Genomic DNA, 12,318 nt, shown 5'->3' with positions numbered 1-12,318 from the left:
TTTGTCCATGCTGGGGTCAGGGAGGGCCTGCTTCCTGAGACAGCATTTTCTTAAGACCAAGGATGCTGATTTCTCAGAAACTGCCAGTAATCCTCTAGTCAGGTCTCAGCGCACAGAATGGCTCAGGCACGCCTGTTTCTAGAGGAATTTGGCCCAGGGATTGGACTAATCAGCTAGGGGGTAATAGACAGTGAGCAGGCAGCCACAGTGTCCTCTAGGGATGTCCGTTTTCTAGATAGGGAGTTGGCAAACTTCAGCCCTTGGACCCAATCTGGCCAGCTGCCTGTTTTTGTAAATAAAGTTTTATTGGAACATAGCCGTGCTCATCTGCTTATGCACTGTTTATAGCTGCTTTCATGCTAGGATAGCGGATCAAGTGTTAGTGACAGACACCAGATGGTCCACAAAGCCTAAAGTATTTACGATCTGCCCCTTTAAAGAATGTTTGTTGACCCTTGTTTAAGATGAAGAAAGTGGAGATGAGGTTAAGTGACCTGTCCAATGTCCAAGAGATGGTAGGCAGAGGCTGAGCTCTAAGCCAGCTTGTCCAGAGCTCTCTCTGCTACCGGCTCCACGGGGAGAGTTTCTTGGGATCAGCTTGCGTTTCCTGCGATGTGTGTCCATGCTGCCTTTTATACAGGGCAACACTGACACAGGTCTGCTGAAATAAACGTGTCTATAAGAACTAATTCAATTCTTAGGAACAACAATTCCACATGCTAATATAGAGGAACAGGGAGGGGCATGAGATAGTGGAAGGGATATTTTACAATTTCTCATAAAAATTTTGACACCCTATTTTAAAAAGACATGCAAACACCAACCGGAATATGATTAATTTTTTTTCATAACCACTGGGACAAAATTAATGGTTTTTAAAAAAACTTCACATAGATTAAATCTTGATTCACGTTTACTTTAATGAATTTAATTCACAGAAAGTTTGTATGTATGTATTTATTTATTTATTTTGAGACAGAGCCTCACTCTATTGCCCGGGCTAGAGTGCCGTGGCATCAGCCTAGCTCACAGCAACCTCAAACTCCTGGGCTCAAGTGATCCTCCTGCTTCAGCCTCCCAAGTAGCTGGGACTACAGGCACGCACCACAGTGCCCGGCTAATTTTTTTTTCTATTTTTAGCTGTTTTGGCTAATTTCTTTCTATTTATAGTAGAGACGGGGGTCTCACTCTTGCTCAGGCTGGTATCGAACTCCTGAGCTCAAGCAATCCTCCTGCCTCGGCCTCTCCCGAAGTGCTAGGATTACAGGCATGAGCCACCGCGCCCGGCGGAAAGAAAGTTTTTAAAACGAAGGAAAAAACAGTGAAATGAATGAATGAATATAGTATTCACAAAAATGACACACCTGGATGTCTGCTTTTCCTTTGTTAGATATGCATTTGATCTCCCTCCCCAGCATGCTTCTTCAGCCCTCTCTACCCTTCGTCTTTCTGTAGGTGCTAATCTCCAGGTGGCCTGGAGTCGCCCTCCCCTTCTGGGATTCACGCTCTTGTTAGTTCCCTCCCACGTTACGTGAGGGTCAGCACGTGTGATCCATTAGAATATGGCCAGTCTGGCGCATGCAATGTCGTAAGAGGCACTGCAGCTTCTACCTCGGTTTCCTAGCTTGCTTGCTCTGAGAGCCAGTCACCTGCTGTGAGGATGTTCAAGCAGCCCCGTGGAGAGGAACTGAGGCCTCCCACCAAGAGCCGTGCAAACTTGCCGGCCGCGTGAGTGAGCTCCTTGGAAGCAGACCCTTCAGCCCTACATGAGCCTTCTGATGGCCACGACCCTGGCTTCCACCTAACCTCCGTCCTAGGAGAGACCCGAGCTGGGCGGAGTGAGAGATGATACATGCTTATTGTTTTTCTAAGTTGTCAGGTTTTGGGTAATTTGTTAAGATGCAATAGGTAACTAATCCATTTTTCTTTCATTTCAGGTCAAAAGAGTGGGGGCGGAAGAGGTAGGCAGGCGGTCAGAATGAAGGGGTAGGAATGACATGAAGGACAGAGAAGGAGGCTGGGTAAGAAGTCACATGAGGGACAGGAAGGGGAAGAAGAGAGCATGACAACTATGGGTCCCAGATTTTTCAGAGCAGCACACGTTCAAGTCTTCTGATAATAAAAATAGGTAGATTTTGTCATATTGAATGGCTCGAGTCTAGGTAAAAAAGAAAAAATAAATAAATAAATAGGTAGATTTATTGAGCACTTACTATGTGCCAGGCCCTGTATCTGTAAGTACATTTTCTTTAAGGGACCATGGGTTCTGATTTATTGGCTTAAAAAATATGCACTTTAGAAGGTGGGAATAATAGACATGAGGGACAAAAGCTAGACAATGGAGAACGTGGCACACAAGGCCATACAAAGAAATACGGAACCTTAAAATTGGTGAGGAAGGTGGAAAATGCTGAATATATCTAGGTACATATTATGGATATGAGAAAGAGACTTTTTCTCTTTTAGTCATTTTTTGACTCCTTCAATAACTACTTGTTCCAGGCACCAGGGACCGGCCTGGGCAAAGCACGGGCCCAGAGCTGCAGCCTCGGGGGCTTTGCTCCTTCTCAGCGAGTGGCGTCCCCAAATACTCAGCCATCGGCCGGAAACTGGAGTCATCCTAATCCGTCTTCCCACCTCCACTGCTAGTTAGTCCCGGGATTCCCGTGAGCTTTGCGGTTCTTCTCTGTCCCTGTGGCTGCTCTCTGTCCTTCACCTGAGCGTTCGTCATTTCTTACCTGCTGCATCTGTTTCCTAGTGCTGTGGTGACAAAGAGCCACAAACCAGGGGGCTTAAAGCAACGGAAATGTATCATCTTGCAGTTCTGGAGGCCAGAAGTCGGGAATCAAGGTGTGCACAGGGGCGCCCCCTTGCTCTGAAGGAAGAATGTTCCAGGCCCCTCCTTGGCTCATGACAGCCTAACTCCAGTGTGCTCAGGGTGTTCCCCCTGTGCACGTGCCTGCCCCCCCACCTGCCGAGCGGGATTGGGGGCCCACCCTACTCTAGAATGACTTCGCCTGAACTCATTACATCCACAGCAACCTTATTTCCGAATAAGGTCACATTCTGAGGGACTAGGCGCTAGGACTTCAGTTCAGCCTGGAACACCGGGTTATGGCATAGACTTTCAGCCGGCCCCCATGTCTTGAGTCCCGACCTCCGGGAATCTCCCCAGCTGCGCCCCACACCTGTCCTGCACGTGGTCGTCAGTGCCATCTGCCTAGAGTGAAAATGGGACTATGGGGCTACCCAGCTGAAAAGCCACGCAGTTTCACTTATCTTTGGCAAAACACAAAGTTCCTTAGAACCTGGCCTGCGCTTCCCTGGCCGGCCCTATCTCCCTGAGTCCGGCACTCTCACCTGTACTCCGTCATTCTCACCTGTACTTTGGCCACACGGAACCAAGCACATTTCCCAGAATCGGTCACAGGCTCCACTCCAAGACAAGCTTTCTCCCATCTGCACGCCTTTTTATTTTAAGACCAAGTTCCCTTTCTCCCTGAACCCTCCTCCCTTTAAGACTCAGCTCAGATCATCTCCTCTGGGATCACCTGTCAGATTCCTCACTGAGTTAGAATTAGGGATAGTTCCCTGTCGGGACTTTCCCGCCTACTTATCCCAGTGAATAGTGAGCCCTTTACGTGTCTCTCCTCTTAACCTGTGAGTCTCCCTAGCTGGGCACTTGCCTTCATTGCTTTGCAGCCCAGTGCCAAGTATAGTATCCTCTTAGTATGTCTGTGCAGCTATAGCAGAATACCTGAGACTGGGTGATTTATAGAGAAGTTTATTAGCTCACAGTTCTGAGGCCGGGAAGTCCAAGAGCATGGTGCAGGCACCAGGTGAGGGCCCTCTCACTGCGTCATCCCACGGAGGAAGGCAGAAGAACCAGACAGAGGAGGAGATTGGACTTGCAGCTCAAGCCATTTTACAGTCGGCATCAATTCCTTCATGAGGGTGAAGCTCCCCTGACCCTAACACCTCCCATTAGGCCCCACTTCCCAACACTTGCATTGGGAATTAAGTACCTAACACATACACTTTGGAGGACACATTCAAACCATAGCAATTATCAATTAAAAAATATTCAGTGTATGTTTGTTGAATTCCCTTAACTATCTTCTCTTTAAATTATGCCTCTTGTAGAGAGCCAGTAGTAGGTAAGAGAAAGGTGGCACTCCAGTAAGTCACCTTGCTTTTGTCATAGTTGCATGAGAGAACTTACTCAAATGAAATCTTGCACATACAAAGCTAATGGCTTTTATTTATTCATGCACTCTTTGACCCTACTGATAAAGAACATTACAAAATAAGGAAACTAAGGAATGGTTTGTTTAAAAGTGCTCTGCATCTTTCCATCTTCTCCCTGGCTGGAGAACTTCAGTACTGGGTGTCTCTAATTAATTCGAAGACTTTTCTTTGAAGCCACCAACCTAAAACTGACATTCCTGCTGGCGTTCCCATCACAGCGGCCAGCGTTCGTTTTCGCGTGTGCTCCTCGTGACGCAGCTCCACGCTGTTCTCATGGGGTGACTCACAGGGACTTTCTCTTCCCTCTGCCTACTGTAAATCCCCTTCCTTTTCTTTCCACTCATATGTCTCTGCTCCTTTCCTGGCTTGTTTTCTGCCTCCTGTAACTGCGGTGCTCCCTGAGTGTGGCGAATTGTGCTTTCTGAAGATGGCCACGCCCAGGTATTTACCCCGCTCCACGCCTTCTCCCCATCGAGAGCCGAAAGCCGGGTCGAGTTTCCTCTGCCTGAATCTGGGCAGGGCCTGGTGGCTGCCCTGATCCACAGTGTGTGACAAAGTTGGTGTCCTGTGACCCCAGGCGGAGTCACAAGGAGGATGCCGCTCTCACCTCCCTTACTCTTCCTTCTCGCTCCTCCTGCTTGACCCGGAGCCCAGCGACCGCGTCTGAAGGAGCTTAGGCCACACGTGGAGGCCACCTGTAGACGTTCCAGCCAGGGTTTCAGCTGACAGCCAGCACCAGCCACCAACCATGTGAGTGAAAGGGCCTTCGGAAGATTCCGGCCTCCGGCCTTCGAGTCTTCCAGCTGAGGGCCCAGAAATCGAGGGGCAGAAATAAGCACCCCCCTACTGGCCCCTGACGAAATTCCTGACCCACAAAAACTAGTGAGAATTATTGTTTTAAGCTACTGAATTAGGGGGTAATTATTATACAATAGATAACTAACATACCAAGAATCTCTCTTCTCTTTTGTTCTCTCCCTGGCAATTTCTTTCACCTTGCTGATGTCCAGTTGTCCCCTCATGGTCTTCCTCCCAACGTCAACTCCCCTGTCTTTGCAAGTTCCTCCCCATCGTTACTTTTCGGTGCAGACTTCTTGCCCATGTTCAGTGTTCTATTAATATGACCAGTCGCCTACTGGGCACCTCCTCTTGGATACTCCTCAGATTTGCTATTGCACAGAAAGACACTTAGCATCTTTCTGCTCAAATTCCTTTCTCCTCTTCTGTTCTCCCTTTCTGTTCTTAGCAGAGCCAACCTTCCAATCTAGAAACTTTGGTCACCATTGACTCCTTCTTTTCTGTCTGTCCTGTCCCACAAGTTGCTAAGTGTTACATTGGGCCAGTTGGTATGATTTTGGCTGCAAGTAACACAAAAAGCCGGCTCAACATGGTGTAGCTGTTTGGGTCTAATCAGGAGCTAGAAACAGGGGAATTTTGATATAAATAATTATGATGTATGATAAAAGACTCACTATAAGATATAAGGAAACTATATAGCTCCCAGGGCTGAGGGAGAGGACCCAAAGGACAGCTTGGAAGGGTTTCAGATCTCTCTGGAGAAGGTGTGTGGTTCAGCTCGCTGGACAGCAGACGGGCCAGGCTGAAGCTGGTCTGCAGGTGCAGTAGGTCACCTGCTGGTGTGCAGGTGAGGGAGCAGGTGATCAGCACCTAGTGGTGTGGACGTGCTGGAGACAGCAGGAGAACCTCCTCAGCCATGTTCTTCCAGAGGGTTCTCCACTCAGAAAACTTAATGTCACGCCGCGTTAAAGGAGAACTACTTAAAGGAATTCCTTTGTTTATCATGGAGCATATATTGAAGGGTGCCTTTGGAGCTTAGAGGCAATAAATTAATAACACACATGGCTTAAGCAAATTTATGTATTTGTCACAAAGCAAAAGATCCGATCCTGGCCCGTTCTAGGGTTGCGATGAAGCGGTCAACCCTGTTGTCCATTATTCCCACCGTGTGGGCCACATCTTTCCTTACAGTGACGAGGGGCTGTAGCAGGTGCAAGCACCATATATAGACAATACTGCATCCCGCAAAAAACAAATTAATATAAAGATTTAAAAAAGGGAACTTCCTCCTTTGTGTCTCTTTTTATTGGAGGAAAAGACATTTTGCAGCAGGTCTCAGGCGACTTCCCATAAAGTCCCATCGTCAGGATCGGGTGGTATGCCCGTGCTCTGGCTGCAAGAAAGGCTGGGAAGCAGGAATCCACACCGTCAGCCTGTGCGGTGGAGGCCAGCCTCCATGGCCTCATGGAAGGGCTGGGGCTAGGGTGTGGGGTGCCTGCAGGATGCCACCCACAGCTGCCTTGAAGCTGCCCCCTACCCTCCGACCCCCACAGTCCTAGGTTGTACCTTCTGCGGTCACCTAGCTAGGTGTTAACCAACCAGGAATGGGGTGTTCTTGGAGAAGGACACGAGCCTTTCTGAGGTCGATTTTGTCACCTTCATTCTGATACGTTTAATAAAGCTGCTTCCAGTCCATCCTACAACCAGATGGATTTTCCTGAAGTGTCTCTGTGACCCTCTCTGTCTCATGCTCCAAATCGCTGGCTCAGGAGGCAGTGTGAGTTACGAGCATGGGCTCTGGTCCCAACTCGTACAGTTCACTTCATACTCTGTCACTTACTAACTGTAATGACCTTGGGAAAGGTAGTTAATTTTTCTTTTTTCTTGAGGTATTTAATTTCTTTATGCCTGAATTTATCATCTTTTAAATGAGGGTGATAAAATTACTTATCTCATGCAATCATTATGAAGAGTGAATGACACATTTCCCGGGAATGGATCTCAACACAGGGTGAGCCTTCAGGATGTATTATTGTGTCAGCTGTTGTTGGCCCCCACTTCACAGCAAATCCAATCTAAGCTTCTTAGCTGATCATTTAAGATCCTCTAGGAGCTGACCACAATACGATTTTTCCAAATATATTAGAATTGACTTTCTCCTAAACTGTGAGCTCCTTGAGGGAAGGATTATATTTTATCAGCCTAGGATAGAGCAAAATTTTGCGGCAAAAGTAGTTGCTGTCTCTTCCCATGTGACTTTTGCTTGAGCTAAAGGCCCTTCTATAGCAAATTCAGCTTCCGTATTTTTCTGCCCATGGCGTTGCACTCACTGGTCTCCTTGTCTGCACTGTCTTTCTCTAAATTCCTCCATAACTCAAAGGCAATATCTTCCATGATGGGACCTCTTTCCCAACTTCTCATTTTGAAAAATGTCAAGCCTCCAGAACAGTTGAAAGAATGGTGCAAGAGCACTGATATATTCTTCACCTGCAATTTGCAATCGTTTGTATTTTTCACATCTGCTTTCTATCTATACATATATGCCTCTCCCCCACCCCCCAATCATTTGAAAGTTGCCAACGTCATGACACTTCACGTTCAGCATGTGTTGCCTAAGAACGAGGACAGTATCCTACATAATCACAATACCTTTATCTCACCCATAAATTTTAACGATTCCATATTATCTACTGTACAATTTTTTTTTTTTTTTGAGACAGAGTCTCACTTTTGTTGCCCTGGCTAGCGTGAGTGCCGTGGCGTCAGCCTAGCTCCCAGCAACCTCAAACTCCTGGGCTCAAGCGATCCTCCTGCCTCAGCCTCCCAAGTAGCTGGGACTACAGGCATGCGCCACCATGCCCGGCTAATTTTTTGTATATATATATATATTTTTTAGTTGGTTAATTAATTTATTTCTATTTTTAGTAGAGACGGGGTCTCACTCAGGATGGTTTCGAACTCCCAACCTCGAGCAATCCGCCCGCCTCGGCCTCCCAGAGTGCTAGGATTACAGGCGTGAGCCACCGCGCCCGGCTATCTACTGTACAATTTTTTGGCAGTTTATTTTATTTGTGATCTTAGGAATCAAGAAATGCCCCAAAGGAATGATAATGTGCTTTGGAGGTCTTTTGCTAGAATCATGCTCCTTTCTGGATATTCTGAAAAGTTGCTGGAATATTTTTTTTTGTGTGTGTGAGTTTCAGAGTGGTATCTGTGCACTGTCAGTTCAACAGCTCGTGGTTTGTGTTCCAAAAGGGCAGTCGTAGCTTTACCTGCCTCTGCCAGTGCTCTACACACCAAGCAGGGACACCCTCAGAAGCAGCCTATTCCTGTCCTTGTCTGTCACTTGAGCTTGTGTTTCCAAAGCCAAACGTCAGGTGCAAGAAGATTGAATCATCATAATGGAGTAGTGGGTGGAGCGCCTGGATCCCAAGCCTGGATCTGTCCTATTAGGGGAGGGGTGTATTTCTGTTCTAGGGCTGCCATAGCAAAGTACCACTGGGTAGCTTCACACAACAGAAACTTACAATCTCATAGTTCTGAAGGCTAAAAGTCCAAAATCAAGTGTTGGCTGGGTCATGCTCTCTCCGAAGGCTCTAGGAGGAGAACCTGCTCATGTCTTTCTCCCAGCTTCTGTGTTGCCAACAATCCTTGGCCCTTCTTGGCTTGTGATGCAACAGGCCTTCATTCTCGCATGGCTGTGCTCTCGCCTGTCTCTGCATCTCTTACCTACTTCCTATAAGTACACCAGTCATACTGGGTTAAAAGCCCACCCTACTCCTGTGTGATCCTATCTTAACTAATCTATAAAGAACGACCCTGTTTTCAAAGAAGGTCACATGTGGTAGCAGTAGGAGTTAGGACTTCACAGTGTCTTTTTAGGGAACACAATTCAACCCAGGACAGGGGCTTGGACTAACATCTCTGAGTCTCTGTTTCCTCACAGGTTTGCTGCAAAATTTAAATGAAATACAGAAGAATTATGCCCTATACCATTTGACTTTAGAGTCTCTAACATATAATTTATATTAAAAATTTTCCTCCCGAATCATGTCAGGGTCAAAAATAAAGAAAAAAAAGAAAAAAAAATTTCCAATTATCTTCAAATATCCCTTATAACTTCCTTTTTTGGGGATCCAGGCTCTAATTAAGGATCACGTGGTGCATTTTGTTGTCATGCTTCTTCATTCTCCTTTAATTTAGGACAGTGGTTCTCACACTTCCATGTGCAGGACAATCTCCCGGATAGCTTGTTAGAACAGTTTGCTGGGGCACCCCCCCATCTCAATCGATTTTGATTTAATAGTTTGGGGTGGAACCTATGAATACCAAGCTGTCAGGTGACACCAAAGCTGCTGGTCTAAGGACCACATTTTTGAGAACCACGGATCTAAAACAGAGGTTGGCAAGTTTTTCTGTAGAGGCTGAGATGGTAAAATACTATAGGCTTTTCAGGCCATATTGCCTGTTACAACCTCTCAACTCTGTCATTGCAGGCAAAAGCAGCCATAGACAATACATGAACAAATGGGTGTGGCTAAATTCCAATAAAACTTTATTTACAAACAGCTGCCTTGTCAGATTTGACCCACAGGCTATTGTTTGCTACCCTGATCTAGAACAACTTTCACTTTTTTGGGGGGGGATGATATTTTTCAGAGCATTGACACTTTGGAATTGTCAAATTTAATTTTCTTATAGAATATTTCACAATTAGATTGTTTTATGCTGATTAGATTTAAGTTAAATTTCTTGGCAAGAATACCACATAAGTGATATCATGTTTGGTAGAGAAAAATTATAAAAAACTTTGAAATAGACTTTGTAACTGTTAGTGGTAAGTGCAAGGGACAGCTAGGTGTTGTCTAGTACACCTTTTGGGGTTATCTGATTTTATGGGGGTCTTGTGTCTTTCACTTTCTTTGAGGTATTTTACAACTCTGTAAATTATAGAATACTGATGATAATACACATGATTTTTGTCTTTAGGAACACAAGTGGTATCTATGGATTATGCAGTTGACTTTTGAGCAGTGGGAACTGACCAATCTTCCATCTCTTAAGCAACTTCATTTCAACATTCCTGATCATCTCCATATTGTTGGATTCTCTTTTGAACCAGTTGTAACATATTACTGTTTCTCACATTAATCGAGTTAAAGAACATCTTTGACACATGTTCACTTCACATCTGCATCTGTCATAATTATACCTTCTTTTAAATATTATCTTTTTGCAGACTTTTCACTGCATTGCTTTAAAAAGCAGAAAATGCTAATTTTTCCCAAAATAGGTGATACTAATTTTAACCTCCTGATTAAGGTGGTTGGTTCTACAGGATCTTTCCATTGTGAAGATGTATTTTTGTCTTCATTAGGAAAGTACTCTTTGAGATGAAGTGAATATTCTGGTTCCCACTAATCTTTCAGCTGATGGCTTTAGTATCCATTGATGACCCATGTCTGTGTCAATATAGCACTGGAGTTGCAAAACATGAACCCTTTCTTGACACCCACAGTCTAGGCCTGCGCTCTCCCTCTGAGCCGCGACACCACTTCCCTTTCTTGGGCTGTATCAATTACTCTTTGGCAATATAGCACAGTGGCTAAGTCAACATAGCACAGGCTCTGGGACTGTCTGGCTTGGGCTCAAACCCTGGCTTTTTCACTTACTAGCTGCATGATTGGCTAGTTACCAATATTTAACGCCACCATACTTCAGTTTCATGATCTGTAAAATGGGTGCAATAAAGGTACCTTTCACAGGATTGTATTAGGATGAAATGAGCTAAACCACATGCTAGACTACTGCTCATTAGTTGCCCAAGACTTCACTAGTATTGGGTCACAGTTATTTGTCTGCATTTGAATATCAGTTTGGCCGTATCTCAGAGCATCTTTGTAAATTAGTCATAGCCCTGTGCCTCAATTCCTCATTTATGAAGTGGTTCCCACTTCATAGGTCTTTGAGGATTCATGCTTAAGTGCTTAGCATAGCGTCTGGTATGGAATAAGCACTGAAAAAGGATGTTGCCGTGATCATTTTTGTATCTTTCTTATGTGCTCTGAAAGAAAGTAAATTTTTTGAGTCCAAATCTTTGCAGATTTCTCTTTTTACTTTCCCTGTGCCTAGCACACAGCCATTCACACAGTATGGGCTCCACAAGATACGCGAATAGAAGAATCACTAAAGCCCTGCGGAGTGGCACTTGGTAGTGGCACCTTTGTCTACCGTGCCGTTGCCGTGTTGGTGCTGCCTTCCTACCGCCAGAAGCTCCCGCTCCCGCAGAAGGTCGTGAAGGGCTCTGACGGGCAAAGGCCGCTGACCCCCAAGCCCGGGACGTGGCCCCGCAGGGCGGGACAGACGCGTCCCCACCCCCGCGCGGCCCTGGGGAGGCACCTCCCGCCGGGGCGCCCGGGGCAAGTTCCCTATTCTCCTCCCTGCCGGTCGAGGCTGGGAACGCTTGCTCTACGTTAGGAGCGCCCACGCCACGGGCCAGCAGGGCGCGGCGGGAGGGGAAACTGAGGCCGGGGCTCGGCAGCCCCTACGACGCGCAGCCCGCCCGGGACGCACCTGGCGCCGCGCCCCGCCGCGGCCGCTTCCTGCCCCGCGCGGGCCGCGCTCACGTGACCCGAGCCGGGCGGAGCCGGCCGGGCGGGGATCACCTGAACAAGGGGGTCACGTGAGCGGGGGGCGGGGCGGGGGCGGCGCCGAGCGGCGGTCACGTGACGCGGTTCCGGGGCCGCCGCTGTCGCCGCCGCCGCCGCCGTGCCCAGCAGAGCCTCGCTCCCCTCGGGCTCCGGCGCCTGCTCCCGCTCGGCGCCCGCCGCCCCCGCGCCTGCCCTGGCGGCGCGACCCCGTGCCCGGCGCGGCCCCCCGGAGTCGCGCGCCGCCAGCCCAGCGCCCGCCGCGCAGCCCGGGCCCGGCGCGATGGGGGCCGCCGCCGGCCGGAGCGCCCACCTGGGGCCCGCGCCCGCCGGCCGCTCGCCGCGCTCGCTGCTGCCGCTGCAGCTGCTGCTGCTGCTCGTCGCGGGCCCGGGCGCCGCGCAGGCCGAGGCCGTCGAGTTCCCCGAGCTGTGCAGGTGGGTGGCCCGCCGGGGCGCGGGCGGCGCTCGCGGGGGCCCCGGGCGCGCGGCCGTGGTGGGGGGCAGGGAGTGCTCGGGGAGGTGCGGGGCTCCCCAAGTCGCTTCCAGTGCGCGGTGGGGCCCGCCCCACCCCGCCCGGGAAAGTTGGGTGCGTGCTGGCCGGCGGCGGAGACCGGGGTCCGGCGCG

At 48.4% G+C, this 12,318-nt stretch overlaps 1 protein-coding gene across 1 annotated transcript in view; it reads left to right on the top strand.

Moving 5' to 3' along the window:
* Positions 1 to 11,961: 11,961 nt before the first annotated feature.
* The window catches only part of IGF2R (insulin like growth factor 2 receptor), a 107,526-nt gene continuing 107,169 nt past the window's right edge, over positions 11,962 to 12,318 (top strand). The window contains exon 1 of the mRNA XM_076002814.1: positions 11,962 to 12,128. Coding sequence (XP_075858929.1) covers positions 11,977 to 12,128 — 152 coding nt within the window. The 5' untranslated portion in view covers positions 11,962 to 11,976. The remainder of the gene's footprint in view (positions 12,129 to 12,318) is intronic.

This window comes from Microcebus murinus, chromosome 5, assembly GCF_040939455.1.
Source record: "Microcebus murinus isolate Inina chromosome 5, M.murinus_Inina_mat1.0, whole genome shotgun sequence".
Classification (NCBI taxonomy): Eukaryota; Metazoa; Chordata; class Mammalia; order Primates; family Cheirogaleidae; genus Microcebus; species Microcebus murinus.
The sequence above is the reverse complement of the archived record's forward strand: the minus strand, read 5'-3'. Positions and strand labels throughout refer to the sequence as shown.